Source organism: Archocentrus centrarchus, chromosome 15 (assembly GCF_007364275.1).
Source record: "Archocentrus centrarchus isolate MPI-CPG fArcCen1 chromosome 15, fArcCen1, whole genome shotgun sequence".
Taxonomy (NCBI): domain Eukaryota; kingdom Metazoa; phylum Chordata; class Actinopteri; order Cichliformes; family Cichlidae; genus Archocentrus; species Archocentrus centrarchus.
Window position 1 is genome coordinate 20792302 of NC_044360.1, and position 26972 is coordinate 20819273.

At 40.2% G+C, this 26972-nt stretch overlaps 1 protein-coding gene across 5 annotated transcripts in view; it reads left to right on the forward strand.

Moving 5' to 3' along the window:
* Window positions 1-26972, forward strand: part of LOC115792906 (neurexin-1a) — a 255778-nt gene that overhangs the window by 143391 nt on the left and 85415 nt on the right. The window contains exon 1 of one of the 5 annotated variants that reach the window (XM_030747528.1): window positions 12922-13997. The exons of the other annotated variants lie outside the window; for them this stretch is intronic. Within the exon in view, the coding sequence (XP_030603388.1) occupies window positions 13757-13997 (241 nt within the window). The 5' untranslated portion in view covers window positions 12922-13756. Of the gene's footprint in view, window positions 1-12921; window positions 13998-26972 lie in introns of those variants that run through there. 5 annotated transcript variants of the gene reach the window in all.

Below are 26972 nucleotides of genomic sequence, written 5' to 3' on the forward strand. Positions count from 1 at the left end.
TAGCACCATACAGTTGCATTCATGGAACCACTTATCATGACTGGATTCCTACAATTGGTGTAATGCTTTCGAAGATGAATCAGATTCCTCTCTGAAAATCATCCACGTAATATAAATTATGACGCCTGTGAATGGAGTTAAGCATGAATTTGGTCTTATTGCTACAAACTGTTTTGGTTGCCAGTAGGAATGAAGCGTTTGGAACATATTTTCTTAAGTGACCCTTCACCACACACTGCATGCATCTGTGTGTGGTGAAGTCATCAGTGCCATTCTGCAAGTACAAACAGATGCTGATAACCAGCCAAAGCAAAACATTGGGAGCACCTTTCTTTAAGCATTAGTAGGAGTTGATATTGCCACACTGCATTATGTCTCCTCTGTAATGGGATTTTTAGTAGTGCTCTAGTTTCAGTTGAGAAACTGGCTTAGTGTGTGCATGTGCATGTGTGTGTGTGTGGGACTTAAACTTCAGTCTGGACCTCCTGAGGGAGTGTGCCTGTAGTGGTCAGGCAACTGAGGGTAATGTACAGAGACAAAAAGATTGGTGCTTGTTGTTTACCTAAAGTTGGTTGTGGAGTGGATACAGCAGGGGTATGCCTGGTCTTCACGCGATTTTCGCCTTGCTTGGTTGCTCCTCTACTCTGTCCTTTAGCCATTAGTGCCATGTCAATATTGTATCAACAATCAAGATTGTATGTGGGTCTAGTCTTCATTGTCTCTGCCCAAGGGGCAAAGACACCCCCCACACCCCCCGCTTGAACTGTAATGCGTCAGTCAGTGCTCATTCTTGTGCCTTTATGTCTTGAGAATAGTCTGTCTGGGCCCCAGGCATGCCATCGGATTGGTTGGATTTTATTTTAAGCACATGCAGAAGTACAAGAATCCTCTTTTTTTGTTAGGTGCTCCTTCTTCATGTTGTCTAAAGGCACACACCAACACTAAGTCACTCCACAAAAGCAAGAATTCAAATAAATATTAAAGACGTAAGTCTACATGGTTGCAATGGAAGGAATCTAAGAAAAATCATAAAATGACTGATTTTGCTACGATTCTCTCGTGTCACAAAGTTTGTAGCCATATTAGTGGGGAGCAGCATGTGGGATTTATGTGAACAGTCTAAATCTTTGGGAAAATTCCTAAAAATGCTTTTGTTCTTCAAGCAGGGCTCTTTCAGAGCAGTTGTGTTTGTTTTTTTAGATTTACAATGCAGATAAATACACACAGTCAGGAAGCATTACAGATAGTTTGCACCGTTCTTTTGTGCTGGCACGCAGGAATTATACCTCTTAGTTTTGTTCCAATCAATATGAGGGGACACCAAGTCCAGTAGTGGGGCCAGGGGGATATGAGGTAGTGGAGTTAACAGCCTGCTGTCACATGGAAGTAATTTTATCTTTGCCCTGGATGCGTCTTTTAATGCAACTCAGAGAAACAAATCTATGGGTCTGAAAATATTTGGGCTTCATCTGTATTGAACGCTTGGCCTAGCTTTGAACAGCCATTGTGCCCCGAGATATAATAGAAGCAGTCTTAAGTGCCTCTGTGTATTCACTTGGGTAGCCATCCGCCCAAATGTGCATGCATGCTTGCAAGTATAGCACATACAATTAATCTGTTGTAAGGCAGCAGAAGGCTTTTCAAAAGTTAGAATCATGACCAATCTGAATTATCAATGGGTAAAAAAAATCTTTATACTTAACAAATAAAATATTTTTTTACTTTTACTTACAAAAAAGTTTAAATCTCCTGTACATGGCTACGTATTATACCAGTGCTTTATAACAGCAGTTTATGAGAGTCATTAAGAGTGTGGCCTATCTTTCCCCAGTGAATAAATTTGCTGGTATTTTTTAGTTTTTTTTGTCTGTCATCAAATCTAACAATTTGCTTATCTTAGTTTACAAGTGATCTCTGCATCAGAGCTGCATCAGAGCTCTGTTCTTGTATGAAATACCTATTAAAACACATCACTGAGCCTAACTGTTTTACTGGGGATGTCTTTTCTTTACTCAGACATGGTTACTGTAGTTTATCACTGCATTCAATCACAGACGCCCAGTGCTCACTAGAACAGTAAATGTGTGTTAATCCGGAGCTGAAAATGTGCTATTTACGACCACTGAACCCTCGTCATCTTCAGTATGTAGGTGTAACTTTTTTGCCGATAATAAATCAGCTTGGCTGAGTGCCTGAGATAGAATGATGTAGATATACAGAGACAAAGGCATGTTTTATGGGATTGTTAAGCTATTGAATGGAGTTTAGCATAACAAGGCAAGCACCTAATACAAATAATTTTAAATTATGTTTTGTCTGGATGCACTCATTAAACTGTAAGCTGTATAGGAGGATGCTGATCTGCATCTATGCGTATTCCATACCTGCTGTTTCCAGATGGATACTAAGACAGTGTGCTACTCCAGATTCCCATCACAGCCTATCGGTCTTAAAGAGGCTCTACTGTTTCGTCCTATTTTTGTTCTTTTTTTAATTTTCAATTATTCGTCCTCCACCTCCAATTTCAATATGAGTGGTCACTATCTGGCCTTATTATTTTCAGTAATTTTCTATGGTGATTGAGTATCTGAATTTAAATGGGTTTCTGTGCCAGGAAGCGGTTGCCATATGTGGGTAAAGGCTGTTGGCATGGAAACTAGGTCTCCTTTCCTCCCACCCTGGATGCTGTAACTTGTCTGTAACTTTGCCCAAGCAATGAGATCTCTGCAGGAAGGGGTGGAGAATAACTAACATCTTTTAGCTAGCTTGGGAGAATTTTGAAGGCTTGAGTCTCTTAAGTTTTACATGCATATAAATGACTTAATAGTTCACTTGATTTATGGTAAAACATAAAATACAGCTGTGAGGCTGCGTGACATTAAATTAGTATGTGCTGCAGATGCATGCTGGCACAGTGGCATTAGTATGTAGGAGCAGCAGTGTCAGACATATGTCAGATTGCTTCATAAATCCACGCTGCTGTTCATATGTTGTTGTTTTTTTTGTGTGTTTCAGTGAACAGTATGTGGTGTGAACAGAGTTGAGCACAAGCATTGCGCACATTTAGTTGTCTTCAATGTAATCTATGTTCTAATCACAATCTCATCGAGAACTCATTGCAGCGCAGTGGTGAGAACCTAATCTTTGAGGTGGTTTTTATTAATCGGTAGCCCAGAGGGGCGTGTTGACAGGAAATAAGGAGTTGTTGTTTCTCCACAACACAATACTAATTAAAGTGTTGATACAGAGTATCAGCTAAACTATCCTGCTGGGTGATACACTGACACTGTGAATATTCCCTTCTCTCATAAACACAGGCTATTGAACATGACACCCAGGGGAACTGTGGCAAGAAGTTAAAACATCCCTGAAAAAAAAAAAAAGTTTGCTTACTTGTTCTGTTTAAAAACTTTTGATGGCTTCTATAACCATTCTGTAAAGGATTTCACAGTCAGAATCATTTAATTGAAAAAGAAAAAATGATACTTTAACACGGTAAATTGCTCATTAAGACCCTGATGGATATTGTATTTAAATTGACATTAAGAAAAAAAAATCTTTGGAGCAACTGAATGTACTATAGATATATATATTTATATTGTTTAATGTATCTTTGAATCTGTAGCTTAACGTCTTTTAAAAGGGAAAGGTCACAACTTACTCCAGAAGCAGATAAAAGAATGAATGGCTACAATATACTGTATCTCAGTGAGTGAGGCAAATTTAAAGAAACACGCTGCTTGTTGGAACTGTACACAAGCTAACTTTAGTTTCAGAGGAGCCAAAATGCTGTAGGGGCTTCCATTACTACCATTACTTGCTTAATAAAAATCTAGCAACCTGTGGCGCAAGTGGTGAACGTTAAAGACCTTCCGCTCTGAACAGATTCAGTTAGTCTAACAGGGAATTCTGCTGACTTTGATGTGTTGAGAAGATGCCATGATGGGTCTTAATGAAGTCTGAATCCTTGTCTGCACATCTTTTGCTTGCCAATAAAAGATAAAAGGGAAAAACACTTTAGTGGTAGATGTGAGCATCCGTATGTCGGAGTGGGCTTTGCTGTTTTCAGTGTTAAATTTTAGCATGATGAGCATTACAAACCAAAGGATTTTAATGTGTGTTGGTTATGCATGACTTTACTTTACCTCACACAGCAGAATTTTTCTTAAAAAGCTCAAAGATATATATACTCACTGGCCACTTGTTAGGCACACCTTTTCAACTGCTCGTTAACACAAATATCAGCCAATCATATAGCTCAGTGCATTTAGATATATAGACATGGTCAAGAAGTACAAACTGTGCAGCAGAATGGGGAAGAAAGGTGATTTAAATGACTTTGAAGGTGGCTTGTTTATTGATGCCAGATGGGCTCGTCTGAGTACTTCAGAAACTGCTGATCTGCTGGGATTTTCCTGCACAGTTATCTCTAGAGTTTGCAGAGAATGGTCCAAAAAAGAGAAAATATCCAGTGAGCAGCAGTTCTCTGGGTGAAGATGCCTTGTTGATGTCAGAGGTCAGAAAAGAGTGCCCAGACTGCTTCGAGCTGATAGGAAGGCAACAGCAACTCGAATAACAGCTCATTTCAAGGTATGCAGAAGAGCACAACAAAACCTTGAAACAGTTGTTCGACAGCAGCAGAAGAGAACACGAGGTGTCACTTCTGCCAGCTAAGAACAGGAAACTGAGGTTACAATTCACACGGGACTTTAGAAGCCAAACATGCACATCCAGCAGTTAAAGGGGTGCAGGAACAAGGACGGTAGCAGTAGAAAAAAACAGTTCGCTCCTGGGAAAAAATTTATTACGATAGTGCCTTCAAAGTATAGTGGATGCCCGAAACGTTACTATACTTTGAAGGCACTATCTTAATAAATTTTTTCCCAGGAGCGTTCTGGTGTGCAGACTGTTTTTTTCCACTACAATTCACACGGGCTCACCGAAATTGAGCAATAGAAGGTTGGAAAAAAAAGTTGCCTGGTCTGATGAGTCTTGGTTTCTGCTGCAACCTTCAGTTGGCAGGATTAAGATTTGGTGTAAATAATTTGTAAGCATGCATCTATCCTGCCTTGTATTAACAGTTCAGGGTGGTGGTGGTGTAATGGTGTGGGGGATATTTTCTTGGCACACTTTGGACTGCTTTGTACCAACTGAGCATCATTTAAACACCACAGCCTACCTGAGCACTGTTCCTGACCATGTCCATCCCTTTATGCCCACAGTGTACCCATCGTCTGATGCAAATGTGCCATATCACAAAGATCAAATGATTTCAAACTTGTTTCTTTAACATGACAATGAGTTCACTGCACTCATATGGTCTCCACAGTCACCAGATTTCAATATAATAGAGAAATTTTTTCTGATGTGGTGGAACACATATTACTAAGGAGATTCACATCATGGATGTGCAGCTGGCAAATCTGCAGCAACTGTGTGATTCTATCATGTCAGCATGGACCAAAATCTGAGAGGAATGTTTCCAGCATCATAGTCATAGTATGATGGTATGGTGCCTTGGCTTTAGATAATCTTTCAAAGTGCACTTGTTGTCTTTAAAATCAAGTCATTTACTTAATTTGTATCCTGCAGGACCACATTGAAAATTCCTATTATTTTCCATTTTGCTTAAATAAATGGAAGCTTTTTTTTTTTTTTTAATATTTTTTTTTTTAAAAAAAAATGTTTTTCCAATACATTACAGGCCATGTTCTGCAGTATAGGCACAGGAGCATCTAGAGCTTGTAAAATGCTGTCACAAAGCAAATGAATAACCTTGTCTCAAGAGGTAGTTTGCCAGCCATCTCCGTAGCAAGCAAACAACTGTTTAGTATGTCAGAGCATTGCTGTGCTTTCCAAGTAATATCAACAATATGCACAAAGGTCTTAGACAATGCAGGTGCGCCTCTCTCTAGGGAAAGGTAAATAGAACTTCAGTTTGAATTGCCCTTGAACTAAGCTAACTTCCAAAGGTTTAACACACAAAGGACAGATTTTATGTGTGGCACTAATCAAATCCTGTCTTATCTGCCGACAGCAAGGGTGGAAAGCACACACAGATCAGTCACTGCCTTAGCCAAAGTGAGAACCAGCGATAGAGCTGTCCTGTTTGAATGGTTTAGAGAGGAAACCTGCTTAATGGGCTTGAAATATATTTTCGACTGGACATTTGGTGCAAGAGGCTGACACCTCACTAGATAAGAGAGACTGTAGTAAAGGCGAGCCAGAAATTGTCTTTGCGTGTTACAGAATTTCTGTAATCAAAACTGAAAAGACTTTAACTTTAATTTGAACTAATTGCAACCGATCCTGTACTGATAGTATTTCTAGTATATTGGAGCATTTGGAACGAAGAGGATGCTACTATATGTTTACTAAAGGCATGAGGCCAATTCTAAATCTTCATTTTGTAGGCGCACAAAAAATAAATTCAGACATGCCTGCAGTGGCACTCTCTGCAGACAGTTCAAGTAACATCCTCTCATTTCTGTATGTGACATGCTTTTTATGAATATACATTACATTCTCTGCTTTAGGCCATTGGCTATTGATACACTTGGACATGAATGGCTCTCCATATGCTGGAAGGGACAGTGCTGGTTTTGCTTCCCACTGAATTTTTCCTTGCTTTTACTTATCGCAGCGGAAAAGGCAAGCATGTCTTGTCATTACAGGTTTTCTTCACTCAGGTTGCCAAATATATAATATATAACCTGACTTACTTACAGGGAGCATTTCCTTACACACATGCTTACTGGAATTTTGTGTTGGGCATTCATTCTGAAGCTGCACAATTGATTTTGATCTGGCCAATTAATTTGGCTGATACCACCATCAAAGGTTCACTATTTTGCCAAATAAACTGGAGTCTTCCCAGGCTCAGTTTGTGCTCCTGAGGGGGCTGATGTGACCGTAAGCAAGTCCTTGCAAAGTAAAGGCAATGAGTCTGTATTTGACAAAAATTGTGCATTTTTTTAAAAATTATTTTTGATCATTTGATAGCCAAGAAAAAGCACAGTACATTCTCCACGCTGTGCTGTAAGCAGAAAAGCTTTGAGTACGAAACTTTATGGTGTGAAGTGCAGTTTTTGAACACTTTTCTGTAAAGATTGAGCTTATTCACTTGTTCTTGAATGATTTCATGTTATTTGAAAGACTTCAAATGTTGAAAGAATGCAAAAACCGAGTAAGACACACTCAAAATGTATGACCTTACATATCAAGTCGTTGAAAATGAAAATAAAAAAGGATACTAAAAAACAAGTAGTAATATTCCTCAGTACAACAAGAGCAGGTCTCTTCCTATATTTTGTAGTTTTACTCTAATAGGAGCAAATCTCTCTTTAAACATTTGATACATTTCCTGTTCTATTGTGGAAAAAAATATGGGTTTATGAGATTTGCACGTTCTGTTTTTATTCACATTTTACACAGGGTCCCAACTAGGTTTATATTTAAAAATACTTTCATATTCAAGAAAAGTTTTATCATTATTCCTTTGCCCCAGTTAGCTGTTGCATAGTGCAATTGTTCATTAACAAGGAAGCTATGGACTTCTGAAAAGAGACACTGTCTGTCCTTGACCTGCACGATGAAGCACTCTGAGAAGGGAAATGATCTACTTCTGATGAATTTAAGGAGAGACAGGCAGACAGAGACAGACACAGCACCCTGGTGGCCCCCTATATCTTGGGAGCTGTCAGAAGAGATAGAGGAAAAAGCGTCCAGAAAAGCTGCCGACCTGTGACCCTGATCTCTCTTACTGACAGTTAGGATTTGGTTTTTGCATTCTCAGCCACATCATCATCACACATACAGACACCCACTCTCTGAAAAAGACATTAATGTGTACATACATAACCACACACAACCTCTATTTACACTTACGTACAAGGATTTCTGAATGTTATTTCCTCCACGCTTGATTTTAATGTGTATTTAAATGGTTTTATGGAAATGAATAACACTGTTGTGCCATCCTTTATGCATTAGGAGGGGGGAAAAATGACAGTTGGTCACATCAGGCAGATTCCAAAACATTTCTTGCCAGAAGAACCCAGTGAGGGAAAGGAGTAAGAGCAGCATATTGGCTATCCAAACAGCTCGGTGTGCAATGAAAAACAAAATTCAATCTCCTGTCTGTGTAGTTTGGGGTGCTCCGGTCTTGGCATTGCATTAATGTGCATGTGTTCTGTATCTATTCTGTATTTCTGGGGGTGAATTCTTAACGTGAAAGGAATAAACAGTAGCATTATTTGACTGTAATTGCCACAGCGTGTTAATGGTGATAAAGTGCGGTGCAGAGCAATTTCTGCATAATGTTGAAGATTTCACAGCTACATATTTTCTCATTCAACTCAATATAGGGCCACTTCCTACCCCCCCCCCCCCCCCCCCCCCCCCTTTTAAAAAAGATGCTGTAGTATGTAAAAATGAAGTCAAAAAGCTGCCAGTTTTAAAGCTATCCCCCCAAAATTTATTTTAACCTATTTTTAACTCCATTTAGTAGAACCATTAAATTAATTATAACGTTAAAGGCAATTGGAAGAAAATTAGCGTAAGGATGAGTAAGAATTAATGTGGAGTTTGGTTTCTTCGTTTTGCTCTAAGTGAGAATGAAGTCGTTCCATTACACCGCTGTGCACTGCCATTTGCAGATTTGATTTTGCGACACTAAATGTGCATTATTTCCTATTAGTGGGCTGTTTTATCAGCTTGAGTGCTGTTATTTATGTTGCCTTCACAGCTTGCATAATGTACAGCGTGTGCAGCACAAATCTCTTACGTGGTGCATTTTACATAAACAGTTATATTTACAGATTTTTTTTCTAAGCTCTGATATGTTTGTTTCATATCACTCTGCACTGTATCAGCCAACGAGAAATCCTGCAGTTCCTCACCAAAAGAGGAGTGTTGCAGTTGGTTTTAATGTAATTTTATAGGGCTTTGCAGCACCAGCATTTAAAAGAAATGCTAATAAACAAATGAATGGGAAATGATCGGTTGATGCTTGTTTGACCTGTTGAGGTCTGAGTTTACTCCCCTCACTCTGAGTGTTGTATATCATCGAGTGATCTGATAGACAGGCATCCCGATGTAACATGTTCTGCTAACGTATTGGCACCCTGGCTGTGCTGAAATACTGTACAGCTCGTATGTTTGTATTGAGCGTTGACTCCCTGTATCTGTCTGCTCTTATCATGTCACATCTCGGGATGACTAAGACGACGCTGTGTGTTTCTATTTCTGTACACTTGCACACATTAGCATCAGAGCATTGTCTGCTCCTCTGTCTCTCTGTAGTGTTTGGATGAGTAATGACACGTTTGATATTCACAGAAAACTCTCAGTTGTAAAGAGTTCAGGTTTCATTTTGTATGTCAGTATTTGAAGAGACTATTAGCGTTGCATACCTTTGTGTTGGTGACAAAACAAGGGTGTCGCTTTTTTTGCTACAATAATTGCTTGCTTTGGGACGTCGCGCTAGAAATTTGAATTGCGGCCACTCACGATTTTTTTTTTTTTTTTTTTTTTTTTGGTCACCATTGCTTCACATCATGGGGAGGATCAAATTTTAGCAATTAATGTTGCTCAGTTGATAGCAGGAATCCTGTCATGCCTTTAATACATGGTGCACTATAATCTCCTTACCAGTGCACAGTATACCCCAGAGAAAAGGGCCTCCAAAACACTCTCATTTGTTGGGACACATATGTTGCTGAGCCTGACACAGATGTGTCACTCCAGTACCCAACAGGTATACCTGCTTCATGCATGACTTAACCTGCATGCTCAATCAAGCAACAAAAGCATCTAACAAGCACAAGTGTCTGCTTAGAAAAAAACAACGTGAAAGGTGTTGGGATGATGCACCTTTGGGAATTCAGTGAATGTGTTGATTAAAATAATATACCATTAGATTTTTTATTTCCCCCTTAATAGCAACAGTAAACATAATAATAGCACTCGAGAAGGAGAAACACTGCTGTCAAAGTGGCTGTAAGTGTCTGACCCTCTCTCGAAAGGGTCTCTCCATGTGTGATAAAGTGTTGCCTGATGGCTCTTTAACTGATTTAGAGGCCCTGCTCCAGTCGGGTCAGGTACTCTTAGACCACCCATCTGCTGCTGTCCCTGCGGTTTTCCTCCAGTCCTCCAAAAAATCATCTCATCAGCTCAGTCCACACTGGTTGCAGTCTTAAGTGAGTAAAAGAGGCTGTTCTGCTCTGCGCTTGTTCTTTTCTACTCTTTTGCTCTCTGAGGGATTATTGCACTCAAGACAAATTTCTCGTCCTGTCACTGAAAAGTCGGCCGTAATTTTTTTTTTTTTTTTTTTTTTTTAAATAATTTTCTGTGGCTTTAAAAAGCAAACAAAAAACAAACAAACACAAGAAAAACAGAGTGATGTTGATTCAAAAGGGGAAATGCTCAGAGCATCACATGCATCTCAGACACGATCGTCTGAGTCTTAAATAGAAACAAAGGCAAGCTGTTTTTGGGTCTCTGTTAAGGAGATATCTCACTAACAGGCACTGGAGTCAGAACACAATAGTAAATAAAAAAAAACCCTCTTTAATGGTGGAAGCTTTCTTGTGGAAGAGGATTTTCTCATTTTGTGGTGAACACACTACAATCATCTGGTTAAAGCAGCTGAGATCTATAACTATGCTGAAATTAGTTTAGCTCATGGGCTCAGGTGTTTGCTTTTGTGCAGGCAGAAGGAATTTAGTGGTAAATGTTTCCCCTGAAGCTGTATGCAGGGCCACTGTTTTTCTTGCTCCTCATACTTTAATTATCCAACACATCAGTGAAAATTAGCAGACCAAAGGGCAACCCGCTGAACCCTTAATGATGTCCTAACAGAGGTGATCTTAAAGGAAACAATCCAAATCAGCGGCGTATCAAATGATAACTCATGGTCTTCTTTTAAAGTTTGGTTATCTGGAGCAATATGATGCATTCGGTGAGGCTTTCAGCAATGTTTCTATTATTGAGTCTTGCTGATTGATGAGGCTCTTCTGTTCTGCTGGATTCATCAAACATAAGCTGCTGCCTTAGAAAAAACCCACACGCCTTTCATGCACTTTAGAGTTTCACCACTTGGGGGCACAAATGAACAAGTAAGTAATGATAAACCTGTTAAAAGTATCCCCTCACTGCTGATGCCATTAATTTAAGGCGCTGCATACTAACACTGCATTTCCATTAAATAACACTTTTATTTACCCCGATATTAAGCTTTGTAAATTGAGCTCCGCTTTCGTTTCTTTGCAAAAGTTTGCAGTTAAGGACATACTAAGTCAGGTTGTTGTCCTTGGCAAGCAGCCCTGATAGATTGCCTTATTAGGTGTAATTATGCAGATTGCACTGCTGATAATTATAAAAGTGTAAACACATTCAGCAGGAACATTCCTTTTCACCATTGCAAATGAGAACAGAGCAGAGGTTTCATGCTGCCTGCTTTTTTAGCACCAGGTGGCTGCACCAAGTTATTGAGATTCTGCAAGGTGAGAACAACACAGTTACCTAATATGTGCAACATCTGTTTTGTATTTCAATTGCTTTTCCTACTATATAGGAACACAATACTAGTTACAGTAGAGAGATGAGGTATCCTCGTCTGTCCTCCTTCCAGATGGCAGATCATAGTTTCCTTAGAGTTTAATGTTGTAACAGTAAGTGCCCGCTCTTATTGTTGTTCCTACAGTTAAATTCAGATTATAAGAGTCATGCTTTAAAAGTGAGTATTCAATTCTCTCCATGTATTTATACCAAATGCTGATTATATGAAATATTCAGAGAAATGGGAAAGGGCATATTATCCTCTGTGTCACGCTGGCTAAGTTGGCTTTCTTTGGGCATGAAGCGCCTGTGTATTCCCTGTAAACCGTAAAGATCAGCTCAGCAGTGCTTGCAGATTTTTTTTTCCCTTTTTTTTTTTTTCGCTCCAGCTTAGAACACTGCGTTTCGAAGAGAAGGATGTTGAATGGCCAGTGTGCAAACAGAAGCAGGCACACTGCAGCTGAGCCTTGCGCTCTCCAATCCTGAACTCTGAACACTGAGCACACTTCCCAGCTGAACCGGATTGTGTTTATCAGCAGGGCTTTTATGTCCACATGTTCTCTACATTCCTGTAACCCTGCTGCACTGCAATCAGCCTTCCTGCTCTTGTGAGAAATGGTCTTTTATTAGCAGGCAAGGCAGACTTGCCCGGATTCAGCACCCTCTCTGTGGACAGTTCTCAACTGCAAGCTCTGGCATTCTGCGTGCTTTGTTTACATACGTGTGTATGTGTGAGTGCACATACGTATGTGTGTTCATATGTTTGTTTGTATGTGTGTGAGGGAGAGTTCCTTAAAGTATTTAAGCTGCAGCATCATTACTCTTCTGCAGTAGGCTTTCTTGGGCAATGGAGAGGCGAGGATTAGGTTGGACTACTTATTTCCAGTTTTGTATATCCACAAGACTATTATCACTAAATTTCCCTAAAATCACAGACAGTGAAAGCGAAGAGGGAAGACACAAAAAAAGAGGGGCAGGAGGAGTGGGAGGAATGCTGAAAGATGAGATGATAAAAGTAGAAAAAGGAACGAGTCTGTCCCGCATTCTCATTTCTTTTTCTCTTTTTTCAACCGCTGAAGAGTGTTCACACGAGAGAGTGGATTGAAAAAGACTGAAAAGAGAGAGTAGACTGTGAAAGGAATAAGGGCTGGAGGACATAGCTCCAAATCCTGCTATTCTGCCTAAATAGGCTCTTCCTCTGCAATGCACTCAGACTCCAGTGATTCGCTATGTGAATGCTGCCCATTTGCATAGCCACTCTCCCTCTTGCTTCCTGGCTGGCTGTTGAGGCTCCCCCTCCCTCTGTCCTTCTCCTCCCTCTCCTCCTCCTCTCTCCCTTCTTCCTCTTGCGCACATCTTCTGGAACGGCGGTGCCGATGCTGGCTATGTGTGAGTGTGTGTTCCTGCCCAGGGCTGCTCTTTCAGGTACTGCCGTTGCTATCGCTTGGTCTCACTGAGAACAGATATCTCTAGATGGGGAACGGGTGCGCTACTTGGCACAACTTACAGGTGCAATCACGCAGTCTACTGCACGCTGCTGCAGCTGTCCAACACATGCAAATGAGACTCGGATTTAACTATGGTCCCATTCCTCTGGACAACCTTTGAGACCACTGGAGGAGGAAAAAGGGGGAAACTCAGAATGTCTGTTTTGATTTTCTGAAGAAAATCACTTTGCACAGAGGCTATCAGTCTGTTCTTAAGTAGGCTCTCTTCTTTTCCTGGCATTTATATTTTTTGGAATATTAACATTTTTTGTTTTTAATGGGAAGATGCTTCTAATTTTGTGAGTGCTTAATAGAGGGATAAGGAGAGAAACAGAGAGAACAAGGGGAATTGGAGCAAGCTGGGATTTCTCCATTGCTGTTTGAGGTTGCCCTAATTTCTTGTGAATGTTTTTGATTGTTTTTGTATGATGATTTTTAATACTTCTTTACCTACCTGGGTGCTGCTGCGGATTTCTTAAATCACTGGAGAACAGCAAGAAGCATTTTTCCCCACAACCGACAATTTGTGCGGTGTTCCTTTTGCTTTTTTTTTTTTTTTTTTGCTTCTTTTTAAATGATTATTTATTTCCCTGTGGATCTGTGTGAGTGTCTCTGGCCATAGTGAGATTTGGCAAGGTGAGAAGTATGGGGCTGTAAGGCTCACTGAAGTTCCACCTTGATCTGAAGCCTCATCTGGCCACTCAGGGAAGATGTTCAGAGGCTGGAGGACACAGTTTGCTCCCCAGAGGCCTGTTGCACAGCCCCTAAACTGGAATTCAGCTTCACTTACCCATCTGGCCTTGTGGATCATTGCCCTGGGGTTTGTGGCAGGGTCAGAACCAGGTGCCGTAGAGGGTCTCCACCACATTCACCTCTCCAATGGAAACAAGCGCCACCATATTGTGCCTATTGCTATCCACAGATCTCCTGCATCCCTAAGAGCAGGGCACAGTAAGTAATTCCTTATCCTACCATCAACGCAATCCCTAGGTAAAGTGATTTCTCAAGCAGTCCAGCAATGGTAGTCTTTGCTCACTTGGTGTTTAATTTTTCTGCTAATACAAGCCACAAATATTACTTGCTATTGTCTTTTTTTTTCTTAAAAATTCCTAAAGATGTGGATACAGTTCTGTACGACAGGGCGAGTCTAGCTTAGACCCATCCCCATTTTTCTGTCTCAGTAAAGTGCCCTCCATGTCTGAGATTAGCCATATCCCTATCTCCAGATGCTCCGCTGTGTCCAGATTAGGCAGGATTATAACGCTATGGTGCTCTATGTTGCCCCTGGGTGTTTGGAATAGACAAAGATGTGTTGCCTCCAGCTCTGTGGGACGTCGAGCTGTTCCTGCCCCCTGCCCTGCGTGGAGTATTGATGAGGCCCCTTTGCCCAGTGTGGCGAGAATGTTCATGATCCAAGCAACTGAAAAGGGAAAAGAAAGCTGGGAGAGTATGAGGAATTATATAACCTAATGCCAACTGTTCATGATAGACTGCAACATGCTTGTCCCAGTAAAGTACTGATGATCAGGGTTTTAAGAATGCTGCAGCTTTTTATTTCCTTTTTCTCTGTTTGTCTGTACTTGTTTTTAGTTTGCTGCGTCAGTTTCACTTTAAGTTCTGGTATGTTGAAGATTGAAGCAAATGATTCTTGAAATAAAAAAGTAGATTTTTTTTTTTTTTTTTTTTAAGTTATCATACTGCCCTGGCATTTTTTGAGTGACGTAATCACTACTGGTGTAACACTGACGTAATGCTGAAGTACCCTGTATTTCACAGACCTTGTTTAACAATGCACAACAAATGTCTACATGTTCTGCTTTCACTATTATTAAAGTTTAGCAATACAAGCTCTTAAATCACAAGTCACAACTCTATTACATAGCTGAATTGGTATTATGAGGACATATTTATTGGAGCACTATAGAAACAAGGTTGGATCCAGGCTCACTGGGCAGAGTTAGACCTGTATGAACAAGGGAGCCAGTGCTCCTCAGTGATGATGAGGGAACTGGGAGGTTTGCCGGCCTACTGAGACAACAAGAGAGGCAATTAGGCCACTCTGCCATGACCTGTCTGCACTGGACAACACTCAGCTTGCCCCGTGCTCTCCCTAAGGACCTCGGGGGCAGGCGTTGCTTCGAGGCAGACTCCATGACTCAATATAACAGTTAGTATAGATGCTTCTTCGCGTTGTGATTACCGATGAGAGTTTGCAGGAAGCCAGTAAAAAAGTCTTCTCAGTAACATGATTACTGATTTTGGTTGATCAGCACAGAGGGTGCGTAAATGCGAACTGGGAGGCGTGCTGTTCAACATCGTACCTGGCTCCAGGACAAAGCCTGCTGTTGTGAAACTCCAGTACTGTTGTCTAACGCTGTGTCAGAATTGGTTTAATTTTCACGGGGCTTGTTCTTTGCATGGGGTGTCAATTAAACAAGTGAAGCTCAATTTTTTTCAGTCTTATTTGTAAAATCCAAGACATTGAGACCTCTGGATTTTGTATTTTTAACTGTATCTTTTAGCTTTATATTTTCTATGTATTGGCACAAAAGAGATTATTCTAATGTATTAGCCTCCACCCATCTCTCTCTTTCTCTCATATCTTCATTAGTGTTATACTCTAATCCTATTCGGAATACTTATGTAACTGTACCTGCCTTTTGCTGTTATTGTCACAGTGCATTTAACATTGTCTCAAGTGATTAGACCAAGCAAAGCTAATAAAGTGCTGACAATTTGTTCTGTATGCAAATTGCCTCTGTTTCTGTGGCTGGAACATGCACTTTTTCTCTTAATACGAAGCTATATTTAGTAACTCGAGCTGCCCCTATGGTGGGCTAGCCATCCATGTGTCCCAAATATTCTCACAATGTGAGCTCACAGTTTTGGTGATTTCATAGGAAAAGTCACATTGCGCTCTTTGCCTCTCTCTCTCTCTCTCTCTCTCCTGTCTCTCTCTCTGTCTCTCTCTCTCTCTCTCTCTCTCTCTCTCTCTCTCTCTCTCTCTCTCTCTCTCTATATATATATATATATATATATATATATATATATATATATATATATATATACATATATATGTATACCAGAATAGTGCAAGAGCAAACATCCTTTGTTGCTTTGTATTGAACTTGAATGTCATTGATTTATGTGGAAAGAAGAAGAAAATTACCATGGTCAGGATGTATGAAATTGAATTGGAGTGTGATGCATTGTTTGTTTAGGGCTAGCCGTAATGAGGTTCAGACAGTATCAACTCTGAGTAGCAGACATACCATTCATCATGAATACACTCCCAGAGGTGAAAGTCTTCTTTCCCAAAGATAGGTACTGTACTCGATATGCTAGATAACTAGGTTATCATGTTTTCTTTTGTTCCAGTTGTTGAGAGCGAGTAGTTGATCTGACCAGTGGGAAAAGTCTTTAATAGCTTGAACTAGGAATCAGTAAGTCAGTGGGAAAATGGACTTCCTGGCAATTTTTGTATCTAACTTTTATTGACAAATGACAGTTTCCATTTGTGCCGAGCCTGCCACATTCTCATTTATGCTCATTTGCTTAAGCTGCCTATCCCGAGTATATATATTCTGCTCCAAGTATATATATATTTGCCATCTTCTCAGTATCATTACCCATATGTTTAGTCAGGGTGGAGTCAACCTCCACTTTCTTGATGAGTATGCGTTTTACTTAGACGTCAGAGGAGACCTCACCTAACTCTCGCTCAATCAACAGTGCCAGTACTTTTAGTATTTCAAAGCTTGATGGTTTTATCAAAGTGGGTGAAGCAATTTAAGTGATTATAATCAATTTGAATGCTCTCCAGCTTCAGAGCTAAGGGTTGAACGGATTAGAAGCAGTGCTCTTCTGTGCTGGCACTGCTGCGCAGAACAAATGAATGGGAAAAGAGAGAGAAAGAGAGAGAGAAGAAATAAAAGAAGAGCCATTGTAAAGACCAGCAGACATGAAGAAAGTGAAGAAAGAAGGAAAAAGGAGAGTGAGGAGAGAGAGAGTGCTGATGGTCTCTGGTGTTGTCTCGCTGCCGGTATGTTGTGAGCTTGTATAATATAATTACTCCCATGTCTCTAAGCTGATGTCATTCTGCGATAGTGCAAGGATGACAGTATCTTTGCTTCTCTGAGGCAGAAGAGATGATAGCTGCCCTGATAGGGATCTGAGTACATGTTCCTCTGCTCTAGTGGGAGCATAGGCAGTTATTGACCTGCAAATGAGAGAGTGAAGATTGCAGTATTTTCATTCTCCTCCTTTTCTGATGTATGAGAACACAAACATCCTCTTTTTATTTGTATGCGTTTTAAGTCTTGAACCTACTTGCATCTTATGGTACTTGCTTGCTCACTTTCTGGATTATTCCCTTTTTTCCTTTCTTCCAATGCGTTGCACTTTATGTCTTTTTGACCACTCTGCCCAACCCACCCCCGGCTCCCTTGTTGGTCTACAGAGTCCATTGAAGCAGACAGAGTGGGCAGCCTATTGTGCCTGCAGTGGTCTGTGTGGTTTCGGTGGTGACCAGGCTATGGTTGGCATGAAGGGAAATGAGACCTGACTGTGCGTGCGGTAGGCAGCGAGGGGTCGGCTGAGTAATGTGTCCGGTTTCGGATTAGAGACTTGGAAGATGGAGAAGGAAAGAGAGAAAAAGAGGCCCCCTCGTTTAACTCAAGGGTATGTCTGCTCCCCTCACATGCTTAGGTCCTGGATGAGTTTGAGTCAGTGAGCTCTTTACCCATAAGGCACTCTGTGATTCATCATCAACAGCATCTTTTTTCTTCACATCTCCCTATTTCTTGTTCATCCTGTCTGTTTACACCTCTGGCTTTCTATTTCTAAAGGTAATTTTGCAAAATGAAAAGACCCAGATGAGTAGCTGGCTGGTCACTTTTCATTGCTGGTGTTTATCTATGTGACATCAAACAAGCGTGACATAGAAAGCTAAATGTTTTGCACAGAAATGGAAAAATATATTTTCCATAAAAGGGTGACATTTTCCAGTCTACACATACACTCTGGAACAGCAAAAATGTCAGCATAACACTGGGTTACTTATAGGTATTTTAAAATTTTTCCAAGCAACCCTCAGCAGTCCAGCTACTAACAGTCCCAATCACTCATTTTCACAGGTGTGTAGTGGGATTACTTTTAAGTTGAATGACCAAAATCATGCAACCACATGGCAGTGGCGAAACATGATATTAAATGGTCAATGTACACAACCTGCAACATGTCAAGAGCTAGCAACACAAAACTAGCTTACCTAGAATACCAAGGATAGCTTGCTGGCTCTGTAATTTGGTGGGAACTGAGACTTCCACATAATGTCATAATGCCAGGCGTTACATTTTCAACTAATATATTATACCATTAGTTAGTGTGTATGTAAAATTCTCTGCTCAACAAAAAGGAAGGAAGAAACCCCTTGTGAGGCTATTAAAATATGTGCTTTATAAATTTATTATTTGCAGAGCTGAATTCTCAAGGTGAAGGATTACTAAATAAACACAATCTAGCAATAAAATCGCCCCCCCCCAAAAATACAACTGGTGATGGAATTATCCAATTATAAATAGCCAATATATTTTTCCAATTGCACAGCCCTAGTGTAACAATAACAGGTGGAAACAGACATATGAAAATATGGGGATTATTATATTATTTAGAACATTCTCATGTGGAAATAAGAAGAAAATACAAAAGGACATTAATCATTTAAAATGATCGGAAGGATTTGCACATGTACGATAAGAGTAAGAAAGTTGGTAAGTTACATTATTCCTATGAAATAGTATTTCTGCATTAACATTTCTGAGCCACTGCTGTTTATTTGCTAGCACTGACTGCTAACGGAAGACAGGAAGTGTGGAGGAGTGATGCAGCTGCAGAGCAGGTCAAGGTGTTAAAGATGCTAATGAAATGGCTTATATGATTCCTCGCATTTTGTTCTGATTGACTCTTTAAATGCCTATCCATTTCCCAGGGGAGTGGTCCAAGAAAGGGAAAAAATAAGAAACTGGAATAAATAAAGTGAATATCAAAAGTGCAAAAGCCCACTTTTTTTTTTTTTTTTTTTATCTAATCTGAATTGAGTTCAGTCACCCCAGAGAAACCTCATTCTCTGTCATCATAATGAGACAGCAGCTATCTCTGTGCCAGTCGAGCCTGCATATACACACACGCACTCGGATATGCACACTGCATACACTGTTCACACAAAGAGCAACACTCTACAAAATCATCTTTCATCTCTTTGATCACTTTGAATCACTGTCACAACCAAGTGCAAATGTGGGTAGTTAAAGCGATATGCAAATGTGCACATGGGGAAAAACCTTCATTTATATAGTGTATCATATCATTGATTAGAATTTAAATTAGATCATTAAATACTTGGGATGTATAAAAAAATACAGCTGACATAAAGCAGTTTCAATTGCACAGCAATAACGCCTTTATTAAAGGACTAATTGGTTGTGGATGTTAAAATCATCCAACGCTTGATAACCCCAACCACATGAGCAGTTGCAGAAGATGGGCTTTTGTGGAGGCCAGCTTTCAGAAGTCAAAATTGCCATTGATCATCCCATCGATTACATAACTTCTAACTCTAACTTGACTTTCACATGGTTGCTTTAAAAAGAAGAAAAAAATCTTCTGTACTCCCATTCTCTGTGGGTGGATTGATTGACAAGGTCCTAATTATCCTTAGCTTAACAAACCCTTACCTAACAACTTTAATATCATGTATGTTGACTTAAAGATAGTCTCAAAAAAAAAAAAAAAAAAGGGTGAATGGCTGCCCCGTGTCACAATAGGAGGCCCCCGTAAGAAGCAGCCATGTCATAACTATTCTTCTTTTTGCAATTTACAATTGCTCACCTGCAGCAGAGTGGCAACAGAAAGAAAAGCTGCCCCCTAATCCACTCTAATAGGATTGTGTGGGATTTCACCTTCCTCATTGCTCCTTCCATCTCTTAGAGCCTCGGGCCTGCTGGCAAGGGCTGATAAAAACACGCCTGCCTAACACCTAAGTGCAAGCTAATATTAGCATATATTTTGCACCACAGTGTAGAAATACAATGCATACCCACGCACATATTTTTTTTTCTGTTTATATATTTATTTGTTGGTAGATACATGGCATTGGTGTGAGATAGAGGACAGCACAGCTCTCTTATGTAGGTGCTTCTACATTGCCTGTTGATAAGGGGGAGGCAGAGCTGTATATAAATCTTAAACGCTGTATGCTGCACCACCAAACTCCCTCTCACCCATCAACGCATGCAGCGTTTATTTCTGGTGGTCTGTTTCTCCTGATCTTTTCCAGATTTCATTTTGCAATATTATTTCCATAAGACATGTATCTAATTAAATAATATCTCTCCACTTAGTAAGCTTACTTACAAAGTTAGGCTACTCAGCAACAGGAAAAGCAGATGTTTAATCCTGCAATTAAGGCCAAGGCGTGCTTGTTGTCTCCTGGGTGCAGCTTAGAAAAAGCGTAAACAATTTTTTAAAAAAAAGGCAGAGGCAGTGTTGAGCAGGGACGACATACATCTGAAATAGGTATGATTTGAGATATTACATAAAAACAAAACACGTTTTTATCCACATATTTAACGTTGTACTTGTTCACTGGTGGATATTTATGCATGCACGTTGTGCCTCGTTTGTACCAAATCAAACATGTTCATCAGTATCTGGTAGTGTTTATGATCCACTTACAAAGTGTGAGATGTACTGCACATGTACAGCGCCTCAAGCTAAACCGTGTCTTGAAAAATAGCAAAAGCACTGGAGAATGTGCAGATGTGGAGATGTTTATTAAACATCTCGGTTGCATCTCTATAAAGACCCTATTGCAGCACATTAATTTTGTGATTATGCAGATATTCATTAGTATATACTGCTCTATCATTTGCATTCATGGAGCAGTATTAAAGTTGGAATATGCTCAGCAGCGCACAGTAGCTCTGTCTGCTCTTAAAGCAGTTTTCTTGTAAGAGAAGTATTTGTGCTGATGCAGTTTGGACTGCATATGGTGATGGACCGCCAGAGTTGTCTCTAGTCTCAGATCAGAGCTTTGGCCCTGGACTCTGTTTTCTGCCTCACTTCCACTGTGTAATTATCCCCCACACTTGTCTTTTTCAGTAATTAGAACTGCAGTCATACTCCACATCTGCTGGCTCCCTAATAGAGAAGACAACAGCTTCTAGAGACCATTTGGAAGCTGTGATGTTTGGTACATGCTACCACACAGACACACTGAAACTAAATAATGCACTGATGTCTGGTGGCACATAATCAGTCAAACAGGCTTTTAACTGGGAATGAAAAAAGCTGAAAATCGACTGATGCTCGAGTTTCCTTAAGTCTGACTTTGATATGTCTGTTGGCTGGTGAACAAATTAAACACTGGATGCAGAAAAATCTAATCAACAAATTGCTGGCAATCAAAATGGCTGACCTGAACAGAGAGAAAGGGAGCATTGTGTCTGAGGAGCAAATGAGGCAAGTGATGATGAGAGAGTAAATTAGAAGCTGTCGATACTGTGAGACACTTCTATCAGAGCCAAGGCTGTTGGCGGGGGAGGCAGATATGCAGCTGGTCAGGGTAACAAAGGGCCCGTTTGGTGTATTGCTCCATTAAGACACTGGGTCTTGTCAGCTCTGCCTGGATGGGCCATTCTGCTCCACAAGGCAGGGGCTCATGTATCACTTAGGACTTAGGGGAAGTGAGGTTGGCAGAGGAGGGGAGCAGAAGGGTGTGAGTGACACTGGTCGACTGAGCATTCATGGCATAATGTTAGCAGCCCAGGGGTAGAACTTTACCTCTACCCTGAATTGATGGTCCCCTGCCATGAAGAGCGAGGGCGGTTTGTATGGCCACCCCGGGGCTTCGTCATGATGAGGTGAAGGCTTATCTCTTCAGAGCAATATGAGGATAAAATATGGTGAGGTGCTGCTATGGTACTGTATGAAGCAAGGGTAGATTTCTTGGTTCACTGTGTCAAGGTGGAGCTAGTTTTGAGCTATTGCAATGATATGTTAGAGTGTGACTTAATACAATACCAACATGTTGCATGCATGCCAAATGAGTTGTTGGTCACTGACTTTCCCACAGCAAAGAGACATTTCCTGTTAGTCACATTAGTGTATGTGGTCAGCACTGCAATAAATTCTCACATCAGATTTGTTAACCTGATAGAATTTCAGTTAAATTGTCGTGTGAAGTTATTTTTATCCCGTACTTCATACTTTGATGACCCAAATTCCTTTCCAAATATTCCCAGATGTGTTCCCAGGTTTTTAGAGAAAAATGTGCATTCCCTGACGGGTTGATGAGTGGTTGCTGTAAGTCACTAGGTGATATTGGTCCCAAAGAGGATACTGCACCAAAACCATCCTTGTGATTGCTTTGGTCACTAGCAGTCACCCATAGGTTGCATGGGAGATGTCGACCTGTCTGCAAACACATGCTAACTAAGAGCCGAGTGGCAGATAGAGAGAACTTTTGCATTCATAGTAAAAGTTGTGCCTCACCGCTGCAGCCAACATCTTTGAAGGTGAATCATTTAACACTGGAAAATTCAAACTGCCGAAGCCTCATATTAACCTTGTTAGCACACAAACCTGCTTTCAAATCATTACCTTTCATAAATCTCTCTCTGTTTCCTCTCCCTCTTTTCACTTTGGTGTGATCATTTTGTACTGTACTTGCCTTGAGGTCTGACTTAAGTGCTGCTCTCTCCTTGTGTTTATTAGGTTTTGTTGCTCCTGTGATTTTGAATCCTGCATCTTATACCCTCTAATAAGGATGACCAATCATGGGGGCAAGCAGCAATGCCCCGCTTTTAGTCTCCACTTAATTTAATTACATCAAATTAGCAAAGCAGTGAGAAGGGTTGGTGGAGGGAAAGGCTTAATCCTTTGCAGCTTATGAAGGCAGGTTGGACACTTTCAGCTGCCCTATGTGGAATTGCTGCTTTGGGATTGTCTTCATTAGAAGGAGCTTAAGGCTCATAGGTCACTGGATATTGTTAAAATAATACTGTAGAAATTCGCTAATCAGAATATGTGTCTAGTCTAGTCTAAAGACTAAGGTGGCTGCAGCAGGACTTCATATTTTTTCTTATGTATCCTTGTATTGCATCCATTTTTGCCTTAGAGACACTTATAATTTGTCAAACAATTTTAAGTGCATTTATTACCATCAGTAAAACATCAAAACATTAGATTTGCTGTTACTGCAGTACTCTAATGCCTGTAAGCAGTAAAGTATGCTGCATCAGCATAGGTCAATATTATATCTCAATCCCAAACATTAGATATAAGTGAATCCACTATTGGCCAGTGGTGAAGATTAGTCTCTGGGCAATGAACTGTAAAAGTTTGTATCGACCGTGCTGTATATATGCCAATGTGCCCAGACTTATTAAGCCAATACAAAATAAGCAGTCAGTCTGCACATTGGGTTGATTTAGCACCTCTGTCCTCTCTATTTTCTGCTGACTGCAAAGAGAATAGCTTAACTCCAGCCTTGTGATAAAGACTGAAGGAAGGATTTATCACTTAAAAAAAGGAGACAAAAAAAAAGAGAAACATGGAAAGAAGCAGAGCAGAGTATGGCAGAGTGTGCAGCTTCCTTGCAGGAGTGCAGCAGTTATAGACTGGCAGATTTCCTCAACAACCACTTCATGCTAACACAATAAATGTTTTGGCTTTACACTAGCAAAACAGAAATAAACTGATTAGACGTCCTTGCTCTGCTACGATCCAATGTTTTTATGACGCTGAGGAAAACTTAGCTCTTCATGTTAAAATTAGAAATGTCTGCATTAAAAGTTAGTTTTGCTGTTGTTTCAGTTGCGTCTCGCACAGGATTGTTCCTGCCTCGGCGTATGATGAAATCATTTCACATGCCTGCTGATTCTGTTCTAACTGTCTATCCTATTATAAGGGAGGCAGTTGTTTGTGCTGAGAGAGGATTAAGACAAGTCAACAATCCATAGTCTTTTTAGTCTCCCAAAGGGCTGCTCACACACCAGTGAAGACAGAGAAAGGCTTTTTCCAGGATCAACGCTTGAGAGTGAGGTTTAAATTGTTGAAAGGACCTTGCTATGCTGCAATGGAACAATGAGCAGATACAGAAATAGAGATAGGGGTTGTGGTTGGCCACTGGCATCTCACTGTATCCAGTGTACCTCTGTTTCCAGTTCTCAGTGTCCATCTGAATTTCCTTCACTTCTCCCCACAAGACAGACAACCTGAGGATGTGCTGTTAGTGCCCACTCCAAATAATTGGGAAAATGATTGCTCTCAATTTTTTTTTCAGACTTCCTTTTGTTTGCTGCACTTAATTTTCCCAACACAGAGAGCCTGCCAGTCAAAGGTGACAGGCAATTAATCACCTTACATCCCAAAGTTACATCATGCACAAAGATGTTACATGACAGGAGGGACTGTTTCCTGCTGGCATCTTTTTTTGTTTGTTTCTTCTATCTTTTAGTTATTTAAATAAATAAAAGATCTTTCGCAGTAATTACTGTGACTAATTTTTCCACTCTAAAAATATGCTGTAACTAATTTAGCAAAGACAAAACCCATATACTGAAAATACATCAGCTAACAAGTACAGTGTTAAATTAGTACTGTATCTTCATCCAGCACTTAAAATATCTCCTAATCAATTATACTGCAAGAGCTACCTTCACACCATGAAACCCTTCTCTAAAATTAACACAGACCCTTTGTGTGAGCTAAATCTTGGTGTAATAGAAGGACTAAAATTAGAACAAAAAAGTAGACAACATGGTTTATTTTGCATCGCAGACAAAGGTCAAACAAAAATCTTTCCTGCATCAGTATAATGTGAAGGAAATCAAAGTCACAAGCTTGACACGAGACTACATCTGACACTGCTGCCTTTGAGTAAAAACCCTTTGGTTCATTCAAATTGTTTAAATAATTTCTATCTTGATTTAAAAACCTATAGCAGATGAGTGGGAACCGACTTTCCTCAGGGCAAAACCTTGGATGTCTTGAAACTGTGGATGTCGACAGGGAAAATCTACACTAGTGGCAGATGTGGTTTTCACCACTGGTCAAAGCCGTGTGTTATGACAAATCTGATGTACAGGACAAAATGGATTCACTACCAAAAAAAAAAAAAAAAAAAGCTCTCTCAAGAGGAAACTCATGTCCTTGTGCAAAAGGTCCAGAATTGCCCCAAGCGAATTTATGGCACTAAATTTAATTATCGTTGGAAGAGATAGCACTGAGGTATTGTGCTGTTCTGGTGCTAAGAGCTTCATTGCAAAATGAAAGAAATGGTTCAATGACATTAGGTGAAGAGCCAATTGAACTAGCAGGGAGCTCCAGGGACACTGTGCCTGGGAGAAAGGTGCATCCACAAGTATCTTTCTTTTTTATTGTACAGCCACATGTGGCTATGCTAGGAGTGGGGAGAAAAAAAAATCTTTTCTTGTCAAATTACGTACCTATAGAAGGACTTGGTAAGTGCACGAGTAGGCTCTCAAACCTACATGCACAGTACACATGACTTAATAAAGTAGAGATGTGACTGCAATGTCCCACACACCCCCGCTGATGCGGGCTCAGAAGGTGAGTAGGACAAGCAACCACCGTGGTTCCTCTCCTCTAGAGCAGTTAAGTTCACAGCGTGTCACCAGAACAGCAAACAGGCACAGACAAGAAAAACCCTGACAGAAATGCCACCTTCACCAACACAAAGGCCCACAATGCACCAGCAGGAGAACACAGTGCTTACTGTATATTATATGAGTACCCAGGGAGACATCTTTTGGTATATATAAACCATGTTTTGCATTTACACTAAAAGCAACAAGTAACAAATAGTACAGAGGAAATATGCACAATATACATTGTGATAGTGGTGGAATAGGAACAGTCACTGCTGTAGCTCAACAAAGAAAAGACCTATACAAACATTTAATATATATATATATATATATATATATATATATATACATATATATATAAAGTCAAGAGGTTTAAAAAATGCTAATAAATGTAACGCAACAGTTCTTCCAATAACCAGAGAATTCTGTCACTGTATTTTCTGACTTCACAAATAAACCGCACTCTCCTTTCATGGTCGCAAAATGGATCCACATTCATTTAAACAAGAAGAATGCCTTTTACACCCTCCATGAGAACACCTACACCCGGGCAAAATATAAATGTTAAAAGTCCTCGGTATCAACGCTGGGTCCTGCATATCTTTGTCCCGCTGAAATAACTACAAGTCCAGCTAACAGGAATAAAATATCTTTGTAGTTCAGACACATAATCCACTGACATTTAAATCATCAAATCATGTTTCTTTTCCTGCTTCTGTTATTGCTGGTTCATATCACAAAAGGTCTGAATAATAATTGATACATTTTGTCTGCTGCTATAAAAAAAAAACGATACCGTGGATAAAATAAGAATCGATAGACTGATAGATACTAGATATTGGCATCATTATTTTGGATCACTGAGTGTGATGTGCCGTTTAATTATACACCAAGGCTGTGTGAATGGTGCCCCTACTCGGCTGTCTTTGCAATTCACAGCTTTGTAATTGCTGCCAAGTTTGAACACGCAGCTGAAAAGATATTTAATTAGCTATGTTTTTGAAAGGTTGTCTTCATAACCTCACATTCTATTTACCACTTCATCTCCTCAACTGCTAGACCGTTTAATTGTCCGAAAAGGTAAAATGCAGTGAGAGAAAAGGAGATCACAGGGGCTTGCTGTCTCACAGTTTTTCTGCATGCCACTAAATCTTCAGGAGCATTGATCAGAGATAGGGCCTTTACCAGATACCGATAGTCTTGGATTGGATAATAGTGTCCTCATAAATCGTGGTAATGATTTCTCTGAAAACTG